The sequence below is a fragment of the Galleria mellonella genome, unplaced genomic scaffold (genome assembly GCF_026898425.1).
Source record: "Galleria mellonella isolate WM207_F2 unplaced genomic scaffold, CSIRO_AGI_GalMel_v1 utg63, whole genome shotgun sequence".
Taxonomy (NCBI): domain Eukaryota; kingdom Metazoa; phylum Arthropoda; class Insecta; order Lepidoptera; family Pyralidae; genus Galleria; species Galleria mellonella.
In genome coordinates, this window is record NW_026442130.1 from 10,948,050 (window position 1) to 10,972,497 (window position 24,448).

Here is a 24,448-nt window from a genome sequence, read left to right on the forward strand (position 1 = left end):
ACGCCGACTCCAAATGAAAATTGGGATAAGGGTAGGAAGATGATGATGTCCCCACAAGTAGCATTCGTTCAGTATGATAGATGAGCCAGTCATTATTGCATACAACAACGTATATTTTAGAGAGATCGAGAATCTACTAGCTCACAACGCGCCACCAGTCTGGACCATGCTTCAAATTACTTGACTAAATTATTAGTACAATTTACCTATGTGTAATCATCCTATCCATTACAAGATTTGAATTGCAATTGCAGTCAGATAAAATGAATATGAAAATTATTATTGTCAATAAATTCATAATGAAACTGTAAATTTTCATAGAGATTATTAATTAGTTAATTCATAATATTGGTTTAATATATAATTTGAACATAAATTAAATATCTCTGTCCACTTCATTAGAGATTAAAGTCGTAAACTTATTGTTTTATTTATCAAAAAAAAAAAACTTACCAATGGTGATAATTTTGTTTCGACTTGTTCCCCTTCATCTTCAGAAGGTGTGAGCTCACGACAGTGATCAGAGAGTGGAGAATTTGGTCTAGAGTTGGAAGTAGAATTTTGAGTTAATACTCTTTTCTCATCTATGGTCTGCTGTGATAAAACTTTAGATTTTGTTCCCTTACTCTTACCATCCTTTGCATTTGATATTCTATTTAAAGACTGCAAGTTAGTCAACCTATAAAACATATATTTATATATATAAAAGTTTGCTCAAATGTAGCTCATATATAAAATATGTAACTAAACAATGTTACTCACTTTTCAACTTCTTCATCATCCTTATTTTTATTAGCTATGACTTGATACTTAAAATAAGTTTGTACAAATGATTCTGGTAATTTTTCCAGTATAATTTGGGAATGTTGGTATATTTTCGTATCATTAATATCGACCGGATAGCATTTCCAACCATAACGTTCAACATATAATTTACTTTCTTCAATTTGAGGTGCTTTAGTTTTATATCTTTTTGGAGAGGCTTTCACTACACTACGTTTGTTTAAATTAATCGTATCATTATCAAATATAGGCATTGTTGGTTGACACACAAGATATTCTGGTGGATCTTCATAATTTATTACAGGAGATTGTCGGTCACTATCATTAGTTGTGATGACGTCACTGCTTTCATTAGTTTTTGATTGATTCTCAGTTTCATTTTGTTTTTCAGAACTCTCCCTAGCAATAATTTTGTCATAAACATAGTTTACATATTTTTGATAATTAAACATTCCGTTTTGATCCATTGCCGAAAAACCAGTGAATTGTTCTTCTTTATTAATATCAGGGCCATTACTTTTATCTAAGTCATCACCAATTTTAGCAGTAGAATCTACACTGTTACATTGAATCTGATCTGCTTCATATTTGTTTTTATTTGTTGAAGTTTGTTTACATTCCACTTTTTCTTCTGAAACAACTTTGTTGTGTTTAGAAGAGTTTTGTTTAGTGTCAATAGTACTTTCTACATTCTTTTTATTTCGTTTGGATGACAGAGATATATTTTCACTTTCAGAATCTGATGATTCTATTTTCTTTTGTTCTTGTCTTATTCGTTCTCTCATTCTTCTTGTTAAAACAGCAACTTCATTGATTGGTGGTGTTGCTTTATTTTTTGTAGCCTCAATTGCATCTTTGCTATTTGCCTTTGTTTCCATTTTTTTGGACCTCTTCTTACGTTTCTCAATTTTCTTTTTAGTTAGCGTCTTTTTACTGTTATTTTCATCAGAACTACTTTCCATAAGTCTGTCCTTCACCTTATCTATTTTCATTGGTTCAAATGTATGTGGTATTAATAAGCCCATGTCATTTTCCAAAAGATCTGAATCAGGTTCAAATTGTCTTCGTATTCTCAAATTACTTTGACTAAATATGTCTCTTTTAGAAGTAGTATCTGAAAACTTTATCACTTTATGTGAAGTTACAAAAGATTCAAACTCGTCAACATCATAACTATTGCTGTCTCGTCTCTGTATGGACTCTACAATATTATCTGGACAATCTAATTCTTTTTTTGTAATTATGCTTTCTGGTATGATATTAATTCCATTAAAATTTTGAATTGGTTCACTTTTTATAATGGTAGTATCCACTAAAGTATTAGGAAATTCATCTTCTGGTTCACTTTTGATGTGAACCATAAATGGGAGAGTAAAAGTTTCATCTTGTCTGTTTTTGTCGATAACATTAGATTGAAGCGGATCAACATAAGATCGCAATTCCTTCATTTTTATTTGATTTACCCAGTTGCTGTCTTCTACAACAGAAGCTTCTTCATATTCATTTTGATCACATTCATCGGCATAGTAAGTACTATCCTCGTCATCAAAATATTCAAAATTTTCATAAATGTGGGATGGGTTTTCAATGTTTAAAAATGCTTCCTCTGACATCGTATTTACAGAGTTTATAGTCATGGATTGAATAGGAGAAGCAATTTTGTTGTTATTAATAAAATATGTGTTAATAAATTCTAAACAAATATTGCTCAATGTATTAACTTTATTATCAGTAAAACATATTTCCTTGTCTTTTATTCTGTAATCATTCATATTTCCATATGTTTTTTCTTTTTTGTCATATAATAATTCTTTAATTTTTTTATATACAATATACTTAAGTAAATTAGGTTGAAATATAATTGTTCTATTACTGTCTGGTAGTTTTAATTTATTTTGTATCAGCTCCACACATAAAGAAAACAAAGTTTGGATTTTAATATGTTTATCAAGCTCACTAAACTCTTTTTGATCAGTGCAAAAAACATCTTGGATTGTCAAATCTGAGGTTACTGGTTTGGAATGCAGTAGTGATTTAATTTCAGTATATTCAGTAAGTTTCACAGGAAGATTGTCTATTTTTATATTAACTTCAGCTTGATCACTTGTTTGTTGGTAAATCTGCTTACTGCTATCAATTTCATCTAAGTCAAGACCAATGTCAGTTCTTCTTGGTTGATTATTAGTCATATAATTTTTGTCCAGTTCTATAGACAATTTATCTAAACAAAGACGAAATAATGTATGGGGCTGTTTATATTGTACAAAATCTTCTGTATCAAAGTCATTATCACTCGTCTTAATATGTACCGACAGAAAGATATTTTGTAAATATTCAGTGCATAATAAAAACAGAGTTTTTGGAGATGACTTTAGTGTAATATTTTTTAGGCATTTTCTTTCTGAGAAGTTTTTATTTACATCAGATATAGTAGCATCATTATCCGAATTATTCATATAGTGGGCATCGTTATTACTAAAACTGGTAGTAGTGGGATACTCTTCTGGTTGAACCACAAAATAATTGCATACATAACTCCTATCTACATGAAGCCATTCTCTAGACACAAAAGGAGCACAGGTAGCAACAACTTTTTTGCGATTGTACATCCTAAAAAAATCACTTACCATTTTAAATGATATGTAATTATCAGGAGGCTTTTTATTTCGGCTGTCCTGGGCTAAAAAAGACTGAGTTGGTTTCACTTTTTTTACCATTACTGAATCATTAATCCATACTGTATTTTTGCCTTTAATATTAAGTTTCTTTTCATCAGTTGGTTTCTTTGCAATTTTTATTGAAAGTTCTTTGTTAAGAAAAACTGTTTTAGGATTAAATTTTGCTTTAACCTGAGGCTTTTGTTGTTTTGTAATAATAGGTTCTTCTACAATTTCACAATCACTGTCACTATTATCTATCTTTACTTTTGGTATTACAGTTTTTACTTCATCTCTATGAATTAGCAAATCATTAATTTTTAAGAACTCCTCATATTGTTTAGCTAAGTCTTCTTCCATTTGGATTAAATTGTGTTTTGCAAGTTTAAAAAGCAAAAATGATTTTTTTACACAATAATCCATTTTAAATGTATCTGTGACATATTCAGTATTAATTTTTTTCTTCATAAAGTCTTCAGACTTTTGTGTCATCAATACTCCTAATTCAGATGTAGTTTTAACAATACCGTTCAAAAACTCACAAGCTTTTTGAGCCTTTTCTTTTGTTAGTGTAACATTATTTTTCATAGGAACATCATAAGGTGTCATTGTCTGAACAGCAGCTGCCTTTTTTTGTACTGTGGAAGTCTGAGTGCACATTTCCACAGTTTTTCTAATATCGTTTGCATCTAAAACAGGTATTTCGAGTGGTGTTATTGAACTTTGAGTTGATGCTGTGGGTGATAATTTCTTTATTTTCAAATTTGTACCCTGTATTTTTTTCACTATAAAATTTTCAAAATCATGTTCATAATTGGACTTATCGGAAATTTCTTCTTTGGCTTTAATAACAGACGATTCCAAACAAATTTCTATGTCATTATCCTGTGAACAACTTGAATTAGGTGGTATAGTAGTAACTTCTGGTGTCAATACTTCTTCCTGACTCAATTTCTCTGTGTCACATTTCTTCACTCTTTTTCGGGGACTCTTGGATTGTGATACATCTGATTTTCTAAATCTTTTCCTTTTCTGTTTTTTTAATCCCTCTTCAGCAACATCTTCACTATCAGAACTTTCAGTCCTGGTTGATTTGCCACGTTTGGCACCTGGAATATATTCATCATCTGAGTAATATCTACTACCTTTTTTATTTCGTCTAGGTTCATCATCAGATAATTCAACATTAGCAAATGGATCTTCATCAGAGTCTTCATCATAATGTAAATTTTGTTTAATTTTTCGGCGGACTGGTCTTTTTGAAGTGTCTTCAACTAATAAAGAACTTTCAGTATCATTGTCTTTATTTTCTTCATTTAAATCATAAGATTTAACTTGACTAACTATGCTGTCTATATTATATTCAAAGTCCAACATAATAGGCATCTTTGAATTTCTCTTGGTGGGTGTACCATCAATTTCACTTACTTTATTTTTTATTAATGGTACAGTGTCATCAGTTTCAGTAGAGGAATCGGGAATTACATTGTTTTCCAATGTTACATTTGAATTATCATTTGATTCCAGAGTCTTTTTTAACTGAATTAGGGACACATTATCTCCATCATCAGAATCTTCTTTTTCTGCAATTTTATCTTTATCAATGCATTGTTCACTTTTAGTAAGATTACTATCACCATCTTCAAGAATGTTATTCTTAGACAAAATCTGTGTATTGTCACATTCAGTTGGTAATAAGATATTAGTAATTGTGGTAGTTGATATATTCTTCCCATTAGAATCCTTGTATTCATTTTGTGACAATTTCAATTCAGAAGTACTTTGAATTACAACACTATTGTTTGTCTGATTCGAAATTACTTTTCTTGGGCGGCCTCTTCTTTTAATATTTTTGTTGTTTTGAATACTAGAATGATCAGTGTCTGTATTGTAAGCTTCAGATAAAACACTGTTCTCACTAATAATTTTTTGGTCAGAATTAATAGCTGTTTGTTGTGATGTGCTCTTTGGCCTTCCTCTTTTTCTCGGTTTAATATTTTCATTTAAAACAGGAGTTTTTGATATAGAATTAGCTGATGTACTTCTTCTAGTATACACTTTAGGTTGATGAAAGCATACAGAATCGACAGATTCCATTAACTGGTTCTTATTATTGTGTTGTACCAAGTCAATAGGCTTATCTTTTTTTTTAGGGCCTCTTTTCGCTTGTGAGGGTTTTTGTTTATTTAAATCTATACTATTGATCTGACTAACCATACTTTCATCAGTAAAAATATTTTTGCTATTAACTGTATTTGAATTTAGTGTACTTTTCTTTTTTCTACCCCTTTTTTTGGACTGTTTGGGTTGAATATCATTTTTTGAAGTATTTTGATTAGATGTTGACTGAGACTGTCCAGGAACACAGTTATTAACATTAGAAATAGATAAATGTTCTGATTTACTTCCAGAGGCAACCTTATGTTCCTGACAGTCCTCAGTAGACTTCTCACTTATATCCAACTGTAGAATATCTCCACCTGCAGCTTTATGTTCATTACATTCATTGTTTATTTCTGTAGATTTAATCGACAACAACTCATCTATGTCAGATGTTTCCTTCTGATCAGCTATTGAATCAGAACTACGTGGAACTGGTGATAAAATATCCGACAACGTAATATATTCTTCATCTTCACACAAAGATTGTGCTTGGAAGTTTTCAAATACTTCCTCCGTTATACAGAGGTTGTTAGAATCTAAATTAATATCTTTCGACATTTTGAGTTAATTTTCTTACCTTGGTCATTGAAATAATTTCACGCATTGTAAGATTAAAATACGAGGATTTTGAATTTTGTAAATAAACCGGGTTATTTAATATTTTGCAATATAAAATGAAGAATTATATTTATTAGTGTCTGTTGTTAGCATCAATTTGCCATATATATATAGGGTTACAAGATTGAAAAATGTTTTCAAGAAGACAGATTAAATTAAACTATAAATTTCTTAAGGGCTGCCGTAAACGGAGAAGTTTTTAGTACATGTATTTATTCGCAGCATATTAAGCTCCATCTAAGAACAAGAAATTACATAGAAGGAATGACAAAATAAAGACTGTAAATCATATGATTGCCTCCTTTCTTCTTATGCAAATATAATTAGAAAAAAGAGGACGAAACATACACTATCAGTTGCTATTTTTCTCAATTCATAGCAGGTTAGTGCAGTGTTTTTTAATCTTTTTTTATGACGCGACCCCCTTATTATGTAAAAATATCTTGCGGTTTCTCCCTCCACGGTTTCGAATGTGTATGAATTTTATTATAGTACAATTATGAAATCTGTACAGTTGTATTTATATTCACAGTTAGATAGCAATAAAATAAAATAAATAATACATAATAAAATATCTAAAACAGTAATATAATCGATGTCTGTTATATAGATATTACATTATGTATCATTGATTGATGTATTTACAAAACTGTTGATTTTTCACTGCTTCGCGACTTTCTGCGACCCCCTTGTAGAGGCTCGGGGTCCTCCCAAGGGTTACGACTCACACTTTATTAGGCTATATAATCCTACCAAATTCAGATACAACCTACTTGCATACTTTGTAAATAAACAGTGTAGAATATATAATCTAATAATGTAAAATATGTCATTATCAAATATTTAACATATCAAATATTTTATATACACTAACCTTTTTCTTTTTTTTTTATACGACTTAGAATAGCAAACAGGCTGACGGCTCACCTGATGGAAAGTGATAACCATCGCCTATAGACATGAGCAGTACCATGGACATAACAGAAAATACTGTTTCGCCCATGATACGCCCCATGCGTTGCCATTCCTGAGGACTCAGGTGTTATTCCTCTGTACCCTGTAAATTCACGCCATATCTTACCCTTCAAACCGAAACACAGCCATGCAAACACAACTGCTTCACGGTAGAAACACGAATGGGACAGAGGTACCCAAACAATCGACTTTTGTACAAAATCTCCCTCTGAGGGTGTATCTTTCATCCTCTTTTTACTAATTATATTTGTATAAGAAGAAAGGAGCTAACTACATGATTTACAGTTTTTTATTTTATCATTCCTTCTATGTAATTCCTTGTTCTTAGGAATAGACGATAACAAAAAAAATCTGTTCTGTGATGGGGTAATTATCCATGAACAATTTTTATTTCATTTTCTTTATTATTTAAAATTATTAATCAACTTTACATATTAATTAAATTAGTTAATTTTTTTTTTTTGCTAAATACACTAAATTGTCAACACTATTAACCATTATCCTAAGAACAAGGAATTACATAGAAGGAACAATAAAATAAAAACTATAAATAATTTTTTTTGCCTCCTTTCTTTTTATGCAAATATAATTTAAAACGAGGACGAAACATATACCATGTTGCTATTTTTCTCAATTCATAGCAGGCTAGTGTATAAAAAATTTGTATGTAAAATGTTCGTTCATTACTAGATTATATATTGGACACAGTTTATATAGAAAGTATGTAAGCAGGTTGTATCGGAATTTGATAGGGTTCTACTGCCGTATAACATTTTCTATACATTAGCCTGCTTATATACTCTTTAATTTGAACGATCGGCTAGACTCTGTTACAATCGTATTGTACTGATTTGTAAATGAACAACTAGAAATAAATGTTTTTAGAGATTAGTAGAAGCGATATAGGAAATGAAGAAAATTAATAATAGAATAAATAATTGGTAAAGTCGATATAATAGAATAATTATCAAATACATTCGAATACATCCAATGATTCGCGAATCGATATGCAATCATTTTTGACAGTTTTTCAATAGCTCAACTTCATTTATGTATTTAACATCAACAATTATGTCATGTGGCAGTCATTCATTGTCAAGTTGTTGACAGTTTTTCTGATTGTGTCTTCAATATTATTTAATTACATTAATATTATTAATTATTTTAATACCTATCTAAAAAATATTTTCGTCATCGCCGAGTATCACCAGATTAGTTTTACAGAACAATGCCTATTCCTTTGGTCTTTATAATTTTTGTTACCACTTCGTGATAATAGCAAATGTTTTTGTGTCAAGATGTACTTTCCAATTGGATGGCCCAAAGTTTTAAAGAATCTAGGTGCAGATAATCAAATTATTAAGCAAATCGTATCAAACAGAGACAAGATTCTGTTTGCATCATTAAGTGATGAATGCCTCAGTGTATGGTATTGCAAGGTTTGTTATTGTGATGATTTTTGCTCCCTATATAAGTAATAGTAATAGTAGTAACTCAATGTTGTGTTAATGTTTTGTAGTATAGTATTTAAATAATACCATACTTTTAATTTTTATGATAATAGAAAGGTTACTTTACCTGTGCTATCGGTATATGCTGATGAAGGACCAGGTAAGGTTGATAAGTGAAGATGAAATCCACAAGAATTTCCCAAAAATTTCCAGGTAGAACCAAGTGGAGGGCGTCCTGACAAAGTACATTGTTGACAGTGGGGTTGCTAGTCCTTATTACTAACAATTCCTTTCTCCAATACTAGATGTTAGGTGCAGGCAGGTGTTAAAAAATGTTATAATATAATTCCTGTTTAAAAAAGTTTTTTTATGGGTGGCTTGGAATGACAAAAAAACTGATGGCCTATCTAATAGACACAAGTAGGATCATTAACATCACACAATTGACAATGGCATGTAATATTGTATGACAGACAAGAACAGAATTGGCTAAAAATTTTAGTCTCTCTTGCATTGAGACTCCTTATGTATCATAATGTCATTGAAGTTGTCATATGTATTGATGTGGATACTTTTATACTTTGTTAAATAATAAAGTATACTAATGTAGGTAGAACATGTTTCAACATGATATAAACTGATTCAAACTACACAGCACATTTTATTTCGCAATATTATATAATTAGAACATATTAGAAGTACTTATTACTTTATAAGTCAATGACAATTTACAGATGAGCATAAGCTCTTATTAAAATGTCTGTTTTTATTTGATTCAACATATAAAATTTTTTAGAGCAAGAACCTTATATGTAGGGCATTTGTTTAAAATCAAACCATCTAATTAAATGTGGCAATCTGCACTACTCCTAACCATTGAATAACTTAAAAGTGCAAAAATATGACAATTAATTATTTTTCTTAATCTTTATTTATGATAATCTGCTATTGTAATTTTCATATAGTAGTATCATCCTAAGTGAACATATTGGGAAATTAAATCTCTCATAGAAATAATAGAATATATATGATTTAAAGAAATAAGTAGTAAATTCGGAATCCTATAATGAAAAATACAATTTAAAACTGTATTCATTAGCATTAATTCTTATACATTTGTAAATTGAATTAATAATCTTTTCAGCCAACAGTGCCAATTGTTTACCATAAAAGAAGTGCAGAGTCTCTACAAAGATTAGGTGTGAATGTGGGAGTGGAATGGAAACCAGATTCATCTATGATATGTATTTCGGTATGATATCATATTCATACATCTATTATGTATTATCTGTGTAATTTTTTATATATTGTCTATTCTGAACTCAATTTTGTGTTTATTTTTTTATCAAGTGTTTAGTCCCATATTGATCCCATATAAATGTTACCAACTTCAGTTGATTTTTATTCTGAAATATGTGTTTAATTTTTTTCTGAACTTGTTCTTAGCCAATGAAAATTATGTTTTCTTTTTTATTTACTTTATAGATTTTGAATTGTTTTAAATTTTTTTAAACTATGAAGTTATACTACTTATTATTGACTTTATAATAATGAAGTAACTTAATTTTGCAGACATCAGAGGGACATTTGATATTGTACAATGTAGAGGGGTTGAGCGAGCAGACTGCTTATCAGCAGTATGACCCACCTACGGCCAGCCTACGCAGGGACTCTGCTGAGTTGTTTGTCAAAGAAGTTATACCATCACTAAAAATTACACTGGTATAAATACAAACATTATCTATTTAGGGATGTTTTTTTTTGTACAATTTGAAATGAAAATTGAAATTTTTTGTGTTTGTTGAATATTTTTTTGGATGTCTCATTGCTCGTCTATATCTAATAACATAATAAAGTTGAATATTTGAGAGTCAGCAAAACGTAACTATCAATTTGAATTAGTGATACTTTGTTAAATTTATAAAAGAAGCTCATAACTAAATGAACTACTCATATCATGTCAATAAATGAATATTTAGATGCTAAATATTCACATCATCTATTTATCTGGGAACATTTTTAAAATACATAGTTGATTTCAATTAATACAAACTATATTTGTATAATCATTATAAATAAAAAATGATGTTCATGTTTATTTTACTACAGTTCAAAGAGGTGCTAGTATGGGATGGTCATATAACTCGCATGTGCTGTATCTCCGGAACAGAGATCTTAGTGTGTACGACGCGAGCGCACTTACTGCGCTACAGGTGGGACGGTTCGCAAAACAGGGACTACTGTCTTGACCTTGGACGAATACCGTTCTCCATCAATCAACAAGTTTCTAAAGGTGATAACTGAAGCTGATAGTCTTTCTTCATGATATGAAATGTGATGACTGTTATTGATTTACTAGTCACATTTAATATTCTAGTATCCAATATGTATTGACTGTTTATTCTTTTACATAAATGTGCTATAGATAGATAGCACATATAAATATATGAAGGATAGGATGTAAACTTTTTGAGAAAATAAAAATGACAAGAATAATTAGTTTAAAACAATTGTTTGTTTGAAAAAACAATGTGTTATAACACTTGATTAATAGTAATAACTAAAATAATATAATAGTCATAGTAATAACAATGAATAATATTTTTTTACTGCCAACATCTCTTAATATATAACTTGCCAATAATTAATATGACACTATTTATTGAAAATGTATAAAGCTACTTAAATTTTTTATTTTCATTTCACAAATGAACCAAATTAATATACCTATAAAAGAGACCTGCTTTCTTTGGCAACCTGGTAAATAAGATTTAATATTATTATATTTTCTATAGCGGAGCCCATACTGGAGGATAACACACATGTAAACGACATAGAATACTCACCATTAGTTTGTGGCTTTGGGATCACGCTCAACGATGGCCGTGCAGCATACCTCACCGCTCCTAATCTCAAATTTGATCCAAATGTAAGTAATAAACATGACAATTGCATGTATTTTTGTGTCAAATTTTTTTTTATTTGTTATCATACTCCAAAGTACCTATCCACTACGTCATCATCAGGCTCTAAACAAAGCTGAGGTTTCTCCCCATGATTTATTTTTTTTTAACTATTTTTACTATACTGGAGAGTAGTTTTCTGGTAAGGTTGTGAAATTTAGTTTTATTTCTCTTATGTTGCAATATTGTTACTGTTCTAATCATCTTTTTGAGAATGAAAAAAAATAAAAACCCTAATGGTGACACGCTGTATTGTTACTCTGTCACTGTAGGGAGATCTCTACTTAGGAAATACAAAAGACAAGCAACGCTAAATTGTAAAACACGTCTTTAAAATGTGATAAATCTCATACAATGTAATTATATATATCCTACTTCAGCCTCACAATTGGAGCTAGTTATTATATCTCCAAGAGACCGTCTGTTTTCCTACTTATAGGCTTATTACGTCTTATGGGCAGAACTGTTGTTTTAGATGAATTGTACCAGATAGATTTAATTTAAATCCCATGATAAAAATGGACTTTTAAAAAATATTACGCGGATGCTACCTTGCAGTTATCAGTTAGTAATTGATAAAATTAATTGTCAACTATAACTGATAACACGTATGCAATAATCTATACAAATTTTTGTTCAAATGTGATATCCTATATGTGATAAGGAAAACACGTGTTGATGAGTTTTTTTTTTAATTGATGATAATGGGGTGGTAACCCCACCCGCGCTATCGGTATACACCGGCGGGCCACCAGTGAAGGATGATAGATGAGGATGAAATAGGTCAGTTAGCCCATCGTGACGAATTCAACAAGAATTGTTCACGATGGTTTCCAGGGGGAACCACGTGGAGATCGACCTAATAAAGCATATTGCTAGCAATGGGGCTGTCAAACTCCATTGCTAACAATCCCTTTCCCCCCGCGTTGATGAGTATAACATATGACACTGGATTTGCCAGCATTTTTTTCGTTATAGAAAAATTCAGTTAATGAAAGGTAAATGGTAGTTATATTATAAATAAACTAAATTAAATTGTAAACCATTACAATTTAATTTAGTTTACTCGTAATTGTTGCAGTTGTTGAAATTGTTACCAGAGAGTTGATAGTACATTGAAAATAATGTACAGTCGGAAACGACAAGATCCGTATTCACGGCCAGTTAGGTTTTTTTAGTAATATTTTTAAAACATATTCATCAATAATCTGCCCTACTTGAGCACTATGAATGTCTCCTAGACATTTTGTAGCCGACCGAAATAGAAAAAAATCAGAAAAAAAGAAATGCTTTCAAAATGTAAAATTAAGGAAAGTGCTTTGATAAAGGATACGTCACTCTGTCTACGGACTCTAAATTTATAAGCTATAAAAATATATGATATGTGCTCGAAATTTCAGTTTTAAACTGAATATTTCTAATTAAATTATACAGATTTATTATATTTTGTATGCACTTAAATAATTTAAATATTTATTTTATGACGTCTACTAGATATTACTGGATACTGAATTGGTGGTAAGAACTATATCGTAGTCCACATCGTAGGCTACAATGTTTTTGTCAGCTATTAAAATTAGGATGGCTACATTTAAAGCAAAGTATACACGTATAGCTAACTAGTTTTTTGCCCGCTCTTCCGTACGCGTGGATTTCAATGTAAGATAACCAATGCAATAGATCACTTCTAGATGGTATATCAAAATGAAACATATACTAGATTTTAAGTTAAACCTTCAGAAATACAACTATGAAAAGTGCATCAAATTTGGTGGAGGAATTTTTTGCATGATACCTAGAACGATTGGAAATTTTTTTTTTAATATTATTTTGGGATGCACTTATTAAAACCCCTCATATAAATTGTTTTATAAATATCTCCCATGTACAGAGAGTGTTTCGTTAAAATTTTATTATATTTTTTTATTTTTATTTATGCAACTTAGTGGTCAATGTAGCCTAAAGACATGAGCAGTACTATATTTTTTTGACATAATTGGAATAATGGAAATAATGATATATTGTATATTCTATAAATAAATTATGCTAAGAATAAGCTAATCCCTTTTTTTTAATGTAATCCTGTATTATTAATGTATCGTTTCCTTTTAAATATATTTTTTTTAAATTATACCTAAAATAATTTTTCATATCATTTAAGGCCGTGCAAGGTATATGGGCGCCTGGCATCGATGATGCGACTTGCACAAGAGTTAACCACAAATTTAGACTCATTGCTATCGGGAGAAAGAAGTAAGTAAACAACTGATTTATTATACGATTGCTATTAATATTATAATAATAATAATAAGGGTTCATCCGCAACCCTTTACAGGGTTGCAGGTGCGGGCCTCGGGTGTGTACCCTTTGCCCGAGCGGTCTGCACAGGCTGCCGCCTGTGCGTCAATACATTTCAGCCCGTTGGGCTGAGCCGACACTATTGTGAATAGCGCCGGCTAGGGAAAATAAAAATGGAAAAAGTGAGCGGGGAAATATGGAAATGTGTGTCGTCGACCGTGCAGGGCCGGTATTAACCGTCGCCCTGCGGGGTGCCTGCTGTGCGCAGGAGATCTCGCGGCAGTGCGCGTGTCGCGTCCGGTGGGCGCGCGTGAAGTGGTGCGAGGTCCCTCAGATGTGGGTGGTGACTGCTGTCCGCCCGGCTGAACATTGTGCGTGCCAGCCGGCGGACAAACTCTTCCACAGTGGGGACCGCGAGATCCCGGGCAATTACGTCATTACGAACGTAACGACCCGCGCCTGCGCACAGTCGCAGAACGCAGTTCTGTTGGACCTGCATGCGCCGCCTCTGTGAGTCAGAACACAGTGCGTACCACGCGGGGGAGGCATATGTCAGCTGCGAACGAATGTAGGTTTTATATATCCCTAACTTCGTTCGCAGCGGGAGATTGGAATGCAGGACCGGCCGCAGCATGGCCCGCGCGGTCTTAGTCTGTGTGACCGCGCGGTTTACCTGTGCTGTCATTCGCAGCGACCGGTCGATCTCTACCCCTAGGTAACGCACTGAGTGCTCCCATGATATGGGTAACCCACGGAGGTGGAGAGGCGGCGGATAACGTGTGCGGCTACGAGTTAGCAGCGCCACCGTCTTCCCCACGTTGACGGCGATACGCCACTTGTCTAGCCACGCAGGCAAGAGGTCCAACAGTCGCTGCATTCTACGTGCAGCGATGTCGGCGTTGGTCGACGACGTGAAATACGCACTGTCGTCGGCAAATAGAGCGAGGACGACATCACGCTCTCCCTCAAGGAGCTCATCCCCCAAGGTGGGGATGTCGTCCGTGTACGTCGCGTACAATGCTGGTGAAATACAGCTGCCCTGCGGCACTCCGGCGGCAATAGGGTGGACTGCTGAGTCCACGCCCTCGACCGTGACATAAAAGCTCCGGCCGCGTAGGAAATTGTCTATTACCCGCACGTAGGCTTGCGGTGTGCTTGTGTGCACCAATAACTTATATACTAGGCCGTCGTGCCACACGCGGTCGAACGCTTTCTCGACATCGAGAAAAACACCGACGGCGTATCGACCGCGGTTATGTTCGACGGCCAAATGATGCAGCACACGCGCAAGTTGGAGCGTTGTTGAGTGGCCGCCCCTAAAACCGAACTGCTCATCCCGTGGAGTGACGGACGGGTACAGCCGGCGGAGCAGCGCGCGCTCAAAGGTCTTCGCTACGTGCGGGAGAAGTGTTATCGGCCGGTAGCTGGCCGGGAAACGTTTATCTTTCCCGGCTTTCGGGAGGGCGATTACTCGGCCAAGTTTCCAATTAGTAGGAAAGTGGCCGGTGCGGAGTATGCCGTTGTAGAGCTTGGTAATGAACACCAATGCTCTACGGGGCAGCTGGGCGAGTGCCGGTGTGGGAATTTTATCCGCTCCGGGCGCCTTGCGCCTAGGTAGGCGCTCGATGATGCGCCTTACCTCGCCGGGCGAAACGAATTTAACCTCCGTTAAGTCCGGCGGCGGAGCGGTATGGAACTCGCCTACGCGACGTACAACGCGCTCGTGGTGCTCGACGACAGTGCTATGTGCGTCGGCGGCAGTCGGATTGGCAGTAAACTGCCCCTCCAGGTGGCTGGCCAGGATTTCTGCCCGGTCAATAGCTGCGTAACAACGCCTGCCCGTTTCATCGAGTAACGGGCAGACGGGGGTCGTGCCTTAGTGAGCTGTCGGTTTAGGGCGTACAGAGAGTCGTCGTGTTCGCCCGCGCGGGAGATTACACCCTCCCACGAGGAGCCACGCCAGTCGCGGACTCCCTCCGACAGCTCCGCAGCGAGACAGTTAAGCTCACGCTTGACCCGTGGACAACGGGTGCGGGCCCATAGGCGGCGGAGTTTGCGTTTGCGCGACAACTTATCGCTCAAATGTGCCGGCAATTCGACTCGACGACGAGCCGCCGAGTGAACGGTGGTGGTGGCCGCCTCTAGGGCGCTTTGTATGCGCTCTTGTATAGCGATAGAGGCGGCCTCTATTCCCTCGGGCGTGGTAAAGTCGCCGTCGAGGGGTATGTGCTGGAGGCTTGAACGATAAGCCGTCCAGTTTGTACTCCGCCGCTCCGACTTGTGCGATGTGGTGACCGCACCTAGGTCGAGCGTGGCTAGAACTGGGAGGTGTTGTGTGTCCATGTCATACAACACCTCCATATTGACCGGGCAGGGCACTCGCTGCACGAGTGCTATGTCCAGAACGTCTGGATATTGTCGACGGTTGGTAGGAATGTGTGTTGGGTGTAAAGGGCCCAACACGTCGTAACCGTGACTATCGGCGTCACGGAGGAGTCTGGTACCCATAGGCGATATCACCCGGCTACCCCAAGTCGGGTGTTTTGCATTAAGATCGCCCATGAGTAAAGTGGGACTCCTCCCGTCCAGAACGTTCCGGACATCGGAGGGGCAGAATTCGTTAACCGGGGGCGGTAGGCGGCGTATACTCTCAGTTCCGCGCCGTCGATGTTTATGCTAACTCCAATGGAGCGCATGACGCGGAACTCGGGGAGCGCCAACTCACCGTGCACAATGTCGCGGCGGACCAGTATAGCGGTGCCGCGGTAAGCTACACCTGCGGGGGACCGCTCGTCCCGCCTGTACACGAAGTAGTTGGGCACCCTCAACGTCTCCCTGGGAGCCAACTTGGTCTCCCCCAGGAGTATTAAATGGATATCCTGGGATTGAGCAAGGAGACGGAGGCCGTCCACCTTATCCTTTATCCCCGGGGTTCCAGTACAGGACGCGGAGCGAGTTACTCCGCGCCTCTGTACTGGCTTATTGTGGCCAATCCGGACAATGCCGCCGACTTAACGTCTTTTCCAGCCGCTAAGGCTGAAAGGAGGTCGACTAGGAGGCCTAGTATTAAATTTAGGGCTCCGTTATCCACTGTAATAGTGGGGAAATCGCGCGTCTGAGTCGGCTGTGGTGCCGTGTGAATCGGCCGCCGAGGTACGTTACTAGGTGTAACAGGTGCGTCGGCCAATAGCGGCCGGGCACGCACCTGTTGCACTCTCGAGTTTGATGACGCCGTCTGGCGGCGAGCGAACGAGACAGCATTAGTTTGTTGTTGTTGCTGTCTCGTTCTATTGATTGCCCCGTGCAAAGAAGACGATATCGGGGGCTGGTGTTGGGGGGGGGCGAATGCCCCGTGAGACGGTTGCGCTCGAAAGCGTGTTGTCGCCGTCTCGACCTCCTCTAGCGGTGTGGACGCCGCCGCCATACGGTTGCGGCGTTTTCGACCGGCGCGGTTGCGCTTACGGCGCTTGGGCGCCTCGCCTCTCGCTATGGGCGGATTTGCTGGGGCCATAAGTGTGCCCCTCTTGATAGTTGGTACCGTTGACACCGGCACCGGTGCCAGCGGTAGGAATGAGCGTTGGGGCGCTGTGGCGCGCGCGGAGCGTTGCGCGCGCGTCGGGGCCGTTTGAAGCGGCGCCGGGCCGCGACGATTGAGCCCGGGTGTGTCCGCAGGCAGTGGGGGTGCGGCAGGGCGGGGTTGGATACCCCTGCGGCGGGCTTCTCTTTTATACACGGCACATCGCCTATCGTTGGCGGTGTGCGGTTTGGCGCAGTTGGCGCATGTGGGCCTCTGGTCGCGCGGTCGTGTGCAGTCGACGGCCGCGTGTTCGCCGGCACAGCGGACACATTTGATCGGCCGGTGGCAATTGGCCGATGAGTGTCCAAAGGCTTGACACCTGTGGCACTGTGCCAGCGAGGAGGTGGATTTCCAACCTTCAATAGTTATGCCACGCATGCATAGTAACTGCTGCGTGGCATATAGACGTTCCAGCTCGTCCTTGTTAAGTGGATCGAGCTGGACGTGAAATAGGCATCCTGGGCGGCCGCGACGGGCAGGTATGCCCCGTACGAGGCGTACAGGGAAGTTTAGCTGTTTAAGTGCCTCGGCCACTACGTCCGACGGCGTGTCGGCCGGGAGCCCCCTGACGGCGACCTTGATTGGGAGCTCGTTGGCGAGGCTGTAGCAGAACCAGCTTATTGCTGGGTCTGCGGCACCGGCTGTAGTAAGGTGGTTCTGTACAACACGGAACTCTCTGTCCGTCTTGCACAGAAACCGAAAGCCCTGCCCGTATGGTCGGGCATTGGGGGGCTCACCTAGTGCGTAGGTGAGCTCGGAGAAATGCTTCGTCCAGTTGGGCAAGCATTCGACGACAATGGGCGGGTATTTTCCCCGCCCAGGTTCCTTGGATGGTGCTGTGCCCGGGGCGGACGCAGCGTTTACCTCCTTAAGGGTTGGAGGGGAAGGGGGGCGCGGCACGGGTGCGGCCGCAGCCGCGTCAGCAAACGTACGTGTGGGGGACAGTGTCCCCACGGTGCGGACATGGACATCCACGCTCTCAATGCCCACATACGACGTTAGGTCGTCGTCCGGGTGTCCCACGGCGCCGATGGCGTCGTACTCCATAACTCGCTCGTCCTCGCTGTCCATAGAGGGGGCAGGCGAGGGTGAGCGGGGGGGTGTGGCGCGCCGTGAGTGCGGGCGCGCCTCGCACGGTGCGTTCTCTGAGCGAGACGCACGATCCGCGTAGCGCGGTGTGGGAGCGAGACGGGGCGACGGTGGTGTCTCGCCGGCGTCTAGCCGCTTCTCGGATGGGATCTCCGAGAGAGCGGGCGATGGTGGGGTGCGGCGTTTAGCGGCCGTAGACGGCGTGGCGCCAGACCGATCGCCGCTCGGCTCGGCGCGTTCCCCTTCCGCAGCAACAATGTTGCGGTTGGCGAGCGCGATCCTTGCCTCGCGGCGGGTGTAGAAAGGTCCCAGCTCTGTCTCTGGGACCGGTCTGCTGATTGTCGGGTCCGCGAGGTCCCGACAAACCACCTGCCTCGGCACTGCTTGCCGCTGCGGCAGGGGCGCCGGCGCGCTGGGCGCCGACGCGGAAGAAGAGCGAGTCGGCCGTTTGGCCGGCTCGAGAGGTTTGCGGGGGGGTTTCCCCCCGCGCTGTGACATGGTCCCTAAGTCCCTAGCGTAGCAGCCCACGAAGGGCGAAGGGGTCGCTGGACCGACGCCGCCCAAGTGGGGACTCAGGCGGTGCCCTCAGTCTCACCGTGGATGCACTTGGTCTCCCTGTGAGACGACACCCTACGGTTTGAAAGAGGGGGGTGTGGGGATTGGAACCCCACTAACGATCCCTACTGCAGAAGGGGGGGGGAGAGACGACACGGCCGGGAAGACCGTGCTCTCGACCGTTGCCGTGAGTGCACTTGTCCTCCCCGTGAGGCGACACTCTCCGGAACGGCCGAGAGGGGTGCGGGGGGACAGAACCCCCGCGACGACCTACGGTCCCTAGCCCTACGCCTCGACCGTGCCCTGGCGTGTAGCACACAGGTGCCTACACTGGTGCACCCAGGTGCACGGGCTATTTCCCCGTCGGCTTGTAGCCCTTAGAAGGGCTGACGGCCTCGAGTTCGTCCTGAAAAGGACGTCCTACTCGGCGGCGGCACGAAGACACGGAGCACGAAGCTCGCGGGCACGTGTAGGAGGAATCCGACTGTACAATCTTACGATTGTACAGTTGATTCCTCGGTGATGAGCTGTAGCGGCGGCTGTGGCGTCCCACGGCGCTCGGCGGCAGCTCTGGAGGGCTCTCGGGGGCGCAGGAGTCACGACGTGCTGGGGAAGACGCTACTCGGAGTCTCGACGGTCGCCCGGAGTACTCACGAGAAGGATCACGCACGAACACGACGGTCTCACTGCAGGCACGGGAGCTCTCTGCTAATATTATAAGTGTGATAGTTTGTAAATATATAGTTAGATCTATGTTCATTACTCAATCACGCTGTATGGTTAAATGGCTGAATGACTTTGAATAAAATTTGGTACATGGGTAGTTCATATCCTAGTACTTATATTACTAATAGAATACTTTACATACTAATTACCGCAGGCAAAACTAAGGGAAACAACTAGTATTTAAAGTATGTAAACATATGGATTCATTCGTGCCGGAAGGACTGGACACTTAATGCTGACGTCCTGTAAACTTCGTCGACAGGTCTATTAAGAGTGTATTATTACTGTTTGAAAACCCTTCTACAAATTGATAGTTTACTCTGTTTCCTGCACAAGATTACAGGAGTTAACTTATTATAAGTACTTGTTATAAAAGAATTATTGATATAAAAATTTCGAAATTATTAATTAGCTGCAAAAATGTTTTAAGTGAATCAATAAAATTAATCTGTACAGCGAGTAATCGAAGTTAGTGAATTATAAAAATCTATATTGTATTATTTTTTAATGGACGATAATAGAATGGTGATCCCGCTTGCGCTATCGGTATACACTGGCGGGCCACCAGTGAGGGATGATAGACGAGGATGAAGGGCAGGTCAGTTAGCCTATCATGATGAATTCAACGATAAATTAGTCACAATAGTTCCAGGGAGGACCGCGTGAAGGTCGATCTGAAGAGCATTGGAGACTAACCTCCCCATTATTAACAGTCCCTCCCTCAAAATCGTATTAGGTCACTATTAAAAATATAATTAATTGTATTTTTCAGTTCTCAAGTGGATGTATTTACGATAGACGAGGCGACAGGCGGCTTAGAGCTGTCTCATACAATGGTGCTTAGTTCTAAGGACTTCCCGGGTGATCCTGGACCTGTGAAATGTATTAGGTAAGTTGACGCTATAGTGTATTATTAGTGCGTATATTTATATAGAAACATAAAAATTGCGCAAAAATCATTTGAAATCAAAGTAATGGGGCTGTTAAATCTCATCATTAACAATCCCTTTCCCCCCTTAGCTGTTGTGATCTTTTTCTCATTGGATGATAATGGAATGGTAACCCTGCCTGCGCTAACGGTATACGCTGGCACCAGTGAGGGATGATAGGTGAAAGGGCAGGTCAGTTAGCCCACTGTGATGAATACACTTGCAATTCAGCACGATGGTATCCAGGGGGACCACGTGGAGGTACCTTATAGGGTATATTGCTAGCAATGAGGCTGATAGTCCGCATTACTAACAATCCCTTCCCCCCTAGCTGTTATGGTGTTCTATTTACCAAAATGTGCGGATGTGTGTGTGTGTGGGTGTGCAGGTGGACGGGCGACGGCAGGGCGGTGGCGGCGAGCTGGGAGTGCGGCGGCGTGTCGGTGTGGAGCACGTTCGGTGCGCTGCTGGTGTGCTCGCTGGCCTGGGACCACGGCCTGCACCAGGACCTCGCCGCGCACAACCCGCTCGTCGTCTCCAGCATGGTACTCTACATATATTATAACTCGGAATATGAACGAGCCTGGCAATCCATTTGTTGAAAAGCGTTTTTTTTATATACTACTGAGGTGACAAACAAGCATAAGGCCCACTTGATGGTAAGCGGTTACCATAGCCTATGAAGGCCTGCAATACCAGGGGTTTACGCGCGCGTTGCTGACCTTGAAGAAACCTCTTTACCCCCCTTTTAAATAACTCCATGTCCAGTCTCTTTTTAATGGAGTGAAAATAGAATGGTAAACGCTGACAGGGACCAGTGAGGGATGTTAGGTGAGGATAAAGTTGGTCCATCATAGCGAATTCAATAGGAATTAATCACGAAGGTTTCCAGGTAGAACCGCATGGAGATTGGTCTAATATGCTCTAATATGGTATGTTGCTAGCAATGAATATTAGCCCCTCCTTAAATAACAATCCTTTCCCCCCTCCTCATGGAAAGGAAATGTGATTACCCATCTTAAATATATGTGTAAAATAGAATTTTTATTAAAATACAATTCTTTATGAGCCCTTTTAAATTGTCAATTTTTTTATGATTCTACTGCTTGATGCAGGATGTTGTTATCTGCTGAGAACAATTCGCAATAAACTCAACAGTTACTCTTTTCAAATTATTATGTACAAGATAATTTTACATTTGTATGTGCACTGTAATTATAATTAACATTACTTCTATTTATATGTATTGTGTATCATGTAGTAATATTAACGTGTAATATTATTTTATGAATGAACTCCGCCTTCGTTACTGATTTAAGCTTGTGGAGTACTAGTAATAGGTCAGAATGAAGTCATGTCGTTAGGTCCATAGTGACAAGTTCACCTTCATTAGAAATTAGTTTCCAAGGGGCAAGGCCAATATTAGCCTACCTAGCACCCCTTCTTGGTTCACGGCACTGCACATGCGACATCCTCTTCCCCCTCTTGACACCTAATACCAGTATATGCTAAATCAACCTGTCAAGTCGCCACTAGTCCTCGGTATAACAATTATTTACCCCTCTATCGGCCATATAAATAAAAATGGACTGGATGAAATTAATCTATTTATGTTTTACAGGAGTGGGCCACAGAAGGGTATCAATTATGGATGGTGAAAGTGGAAGGAGATACCAGTTCTAACATTATTCAATTGGACTTCGTCAAAAGTCCACTTAGTGTGAATCCTTGTATGGTGAGTTTATGCAATATGAAGAAAAACAAGTCGAAATGTATTATAATTTATCAGAATATATTCCCTACAAAAGTATACAAAAGATATGTTTTATTTTAAGTACAATCTTTGTATTAATATCTGAAAAAAATCAGAAAATTACGAGGATTATTAGAAAAGTGGCAAACTAATTCAATAGATTATTTATTGTCTCAAAAATGTTGCCAGTTAACTTTTACGTTTGTCATGTCTTGTCGTGTACTGTACGTTCAAAGTGGCAATAAAATCGACAGTGGAACTAATTTGTTTGTCTCTAGCTGATTTGATTGGCTGAATATGTTCCGTCCGATTCTAAAACATCTTCATTCATTTTACAAATGACAACAAAATTTATAAATCTAGACATGTTTTTTTTATCATACACTTAAGAAAAAGTAAGAACCAAGACGTTGTCTCGTTCTATCTAATGCATATAGTTGAGATAGTGTATCTATGAGATACTTCATATTTGAATTGCCTATGAACACATGAAAAGAAAGTGATTTAAAATTTTGTTACAATAAAAAATCTTATTATTTTAGAGCAACCAAAGACATCTTTACCTACAAGCAGATGACAAATTATACGTGAATCTGGAAGATAATCTCACGAAACGAACTAAAACGTCTATAATTGACGCCACTAGTGACGCGTATCAAAGCGAAAATGGTGTTCAAGAGCAACCAAACTCAGAATATGATAGCAGTGCCAAGTATAGAGAATTCATTGACGATAATGAGTGTAGAAAGCAATGGATAGTGTTACCTCTGCCGGCTACTTATATTGCCACCAACTGGCCTTTGAGGGTAAGTCATACAATTTAATATACATTTGCGAATTAATTGTTAATGTTAGAATATAAAATAATACTAAATCTTAATACATAAGAATCCCGTGTTATTTTAGTTACCCTAGTCTTCAAAACCGCTCAACCGATTGTAATGAAATTTTGTTTGAAAAATAAGTATATCCCTGATTAGGAAAAATTTACTCAAAAGATAGCGATAAGCGGCTAACATAATGTTTGCTGGATTAGCAATTTATTTTACTTTTCATAAAATTCCGTAAAACTACGCACAAATTCCGTTACTAGTTCTCCTCGCAACCCCCGAGCCGTGCTATTATAAAGCCGTTTACGAACTGCGCATTCTGTACGCGTAATCTATGTGTAATGACGTACGCGTACAAATTACGTACGTATGGACGTACGCGTTTGTATGTGTATGCGTGCGTGCGTGCGTGCGTTGCAGTACAGCGCGGTGGACGAGGCGGGCGCGCACGTGTGCGTGGCGGGGCGCGCGGGGCTGGCGCACTACAGCCGCGCGGCGCGCCGCTGGAAGCTGTTCGGCAACGAGGCGCACGAGCGCGACTTCGCCGTCACCGGCGGCATGCTCTGGTGGCGCGACTACATCGTCGTCGGTGCGTATGCGGCCGCACGTGCCGCCTTACTTCCACAATACTCATATCTGAAACGTCGCAGACTCTTACTGATATGGTTACGGCGCCACCTTCGACGACAAAAAAGTCGACGACGATCCTAAATCAAATTCATCTCAAATTTCTCCTTTTTTATTCTCGGCGTTCGTTAGTAATTTGTTTCTTACACAAATTGTCTGAAATTACGTTTAAAGAGCTAAATGTTTATAGTATATTTCCATGCAAAATCTATAATTTTATATATTTTTTTCTAATTTATGTTATACTCAAATAATACATGCATAAATCAATCAACTATATTCGCTTAAATCTAATTACATTTTAAAACCTAACTTGATTTATTACACTTAATAACCAGTTCATAATTCCCGTCAAACATTCTGTAACTTTAATATTTCCGTAAACTCTACATCTATCTCGCTCTAACATAAATGTGGAAATAAAGTATAATCGAGATGTCTTCATAAAATTATT

At 39.3% G+C, this 24,448-nt stretch overlaps 2 protein-coding genes across 3 annotated transcripts in view; one reads left to right on the forward strand and one right to left on the reverse strand.

Annotated features, from left to right (window-relative positions):
• Positions 1 to 6,309, reverse strand: part of LOC113521958 (uncharacterized) — a 30,341-nt gene extending 24,032 nt beyond the window's left edge. For both annotated transcript variants that reach the window (XM_031909939.2, XM_031909938.2), the window contains exons 1-2: positions 763 to 6,309; positions 454 to 679 (exon numbers count right to left, since the gene is read on the reverse strand). In XM_031909939.2, coding sequence (XP_031765799.2) covers positions 454 to 679; positions 763 to 6,161 — 5,625 coding nt within the window. In that variant the 5' untranslated portion in view covers positions 6,162 to 6,309. The remainder of the gene's footprint in view (positions 1 to 453; positions 680 to 762) is intronic.
• Positions 6,310 to 8,265: 1,956 nt separating this feature from the next.
• The window catches only part of LOC113521862 (guanine nucleotide exchange factor subunit Rich), a 50,127-nt gene continuing 33,944 nt past the window's right edge, over positions 8,266 to 24,448 (forward strand). The window contains exons 1-11 of the mRNA XM_052899788.1: positions 8,266 to 8,635; positions 9,792 to 9,899; positions 10,220 to 10,369; positions 10,757 to 10,940; positions 11,443 to 11,576; positions 13,772 to 13,863; positions 20,628 to 20,744; positions 21,173 to 21,329; positions 22,406 to 22,519; positions 23,080 to 23,343; positions 23,788 to 23,956. Coding sequence (XP_052755748.1) covers positions 8,495 to 8,635; positions 9,792 to 9,899; positions 10,220 to 10,369; positions 10,757 to 10,940; positions 11,443 to 11,576; positions 13,772 to 13,863; positions 20,628 to 20,744; positions 21,173 to 21,329; positions 22,406 to 22,519; positions 23,080 to 23,343; positions 23,788 to 23,956 — 1,630 coding nt within the window. The 5' untranslated portion in view covers positions 8,266 to 8,494. The remainder of the gene's footprint in view (positions 8,636 to 9,791; positions 9,900 to 10,219; positions 10,370 to 10,756; positions 10,941 to 11,442; positions 11,577 to 13,771; positions 13,864 to 20,627; positions 20,745 to 21,172; positions 21,330 to 22,405; positions 22,520 to 23,079; positions 23,344 to 23,787; positions 23,957 to 24,448) is intronic.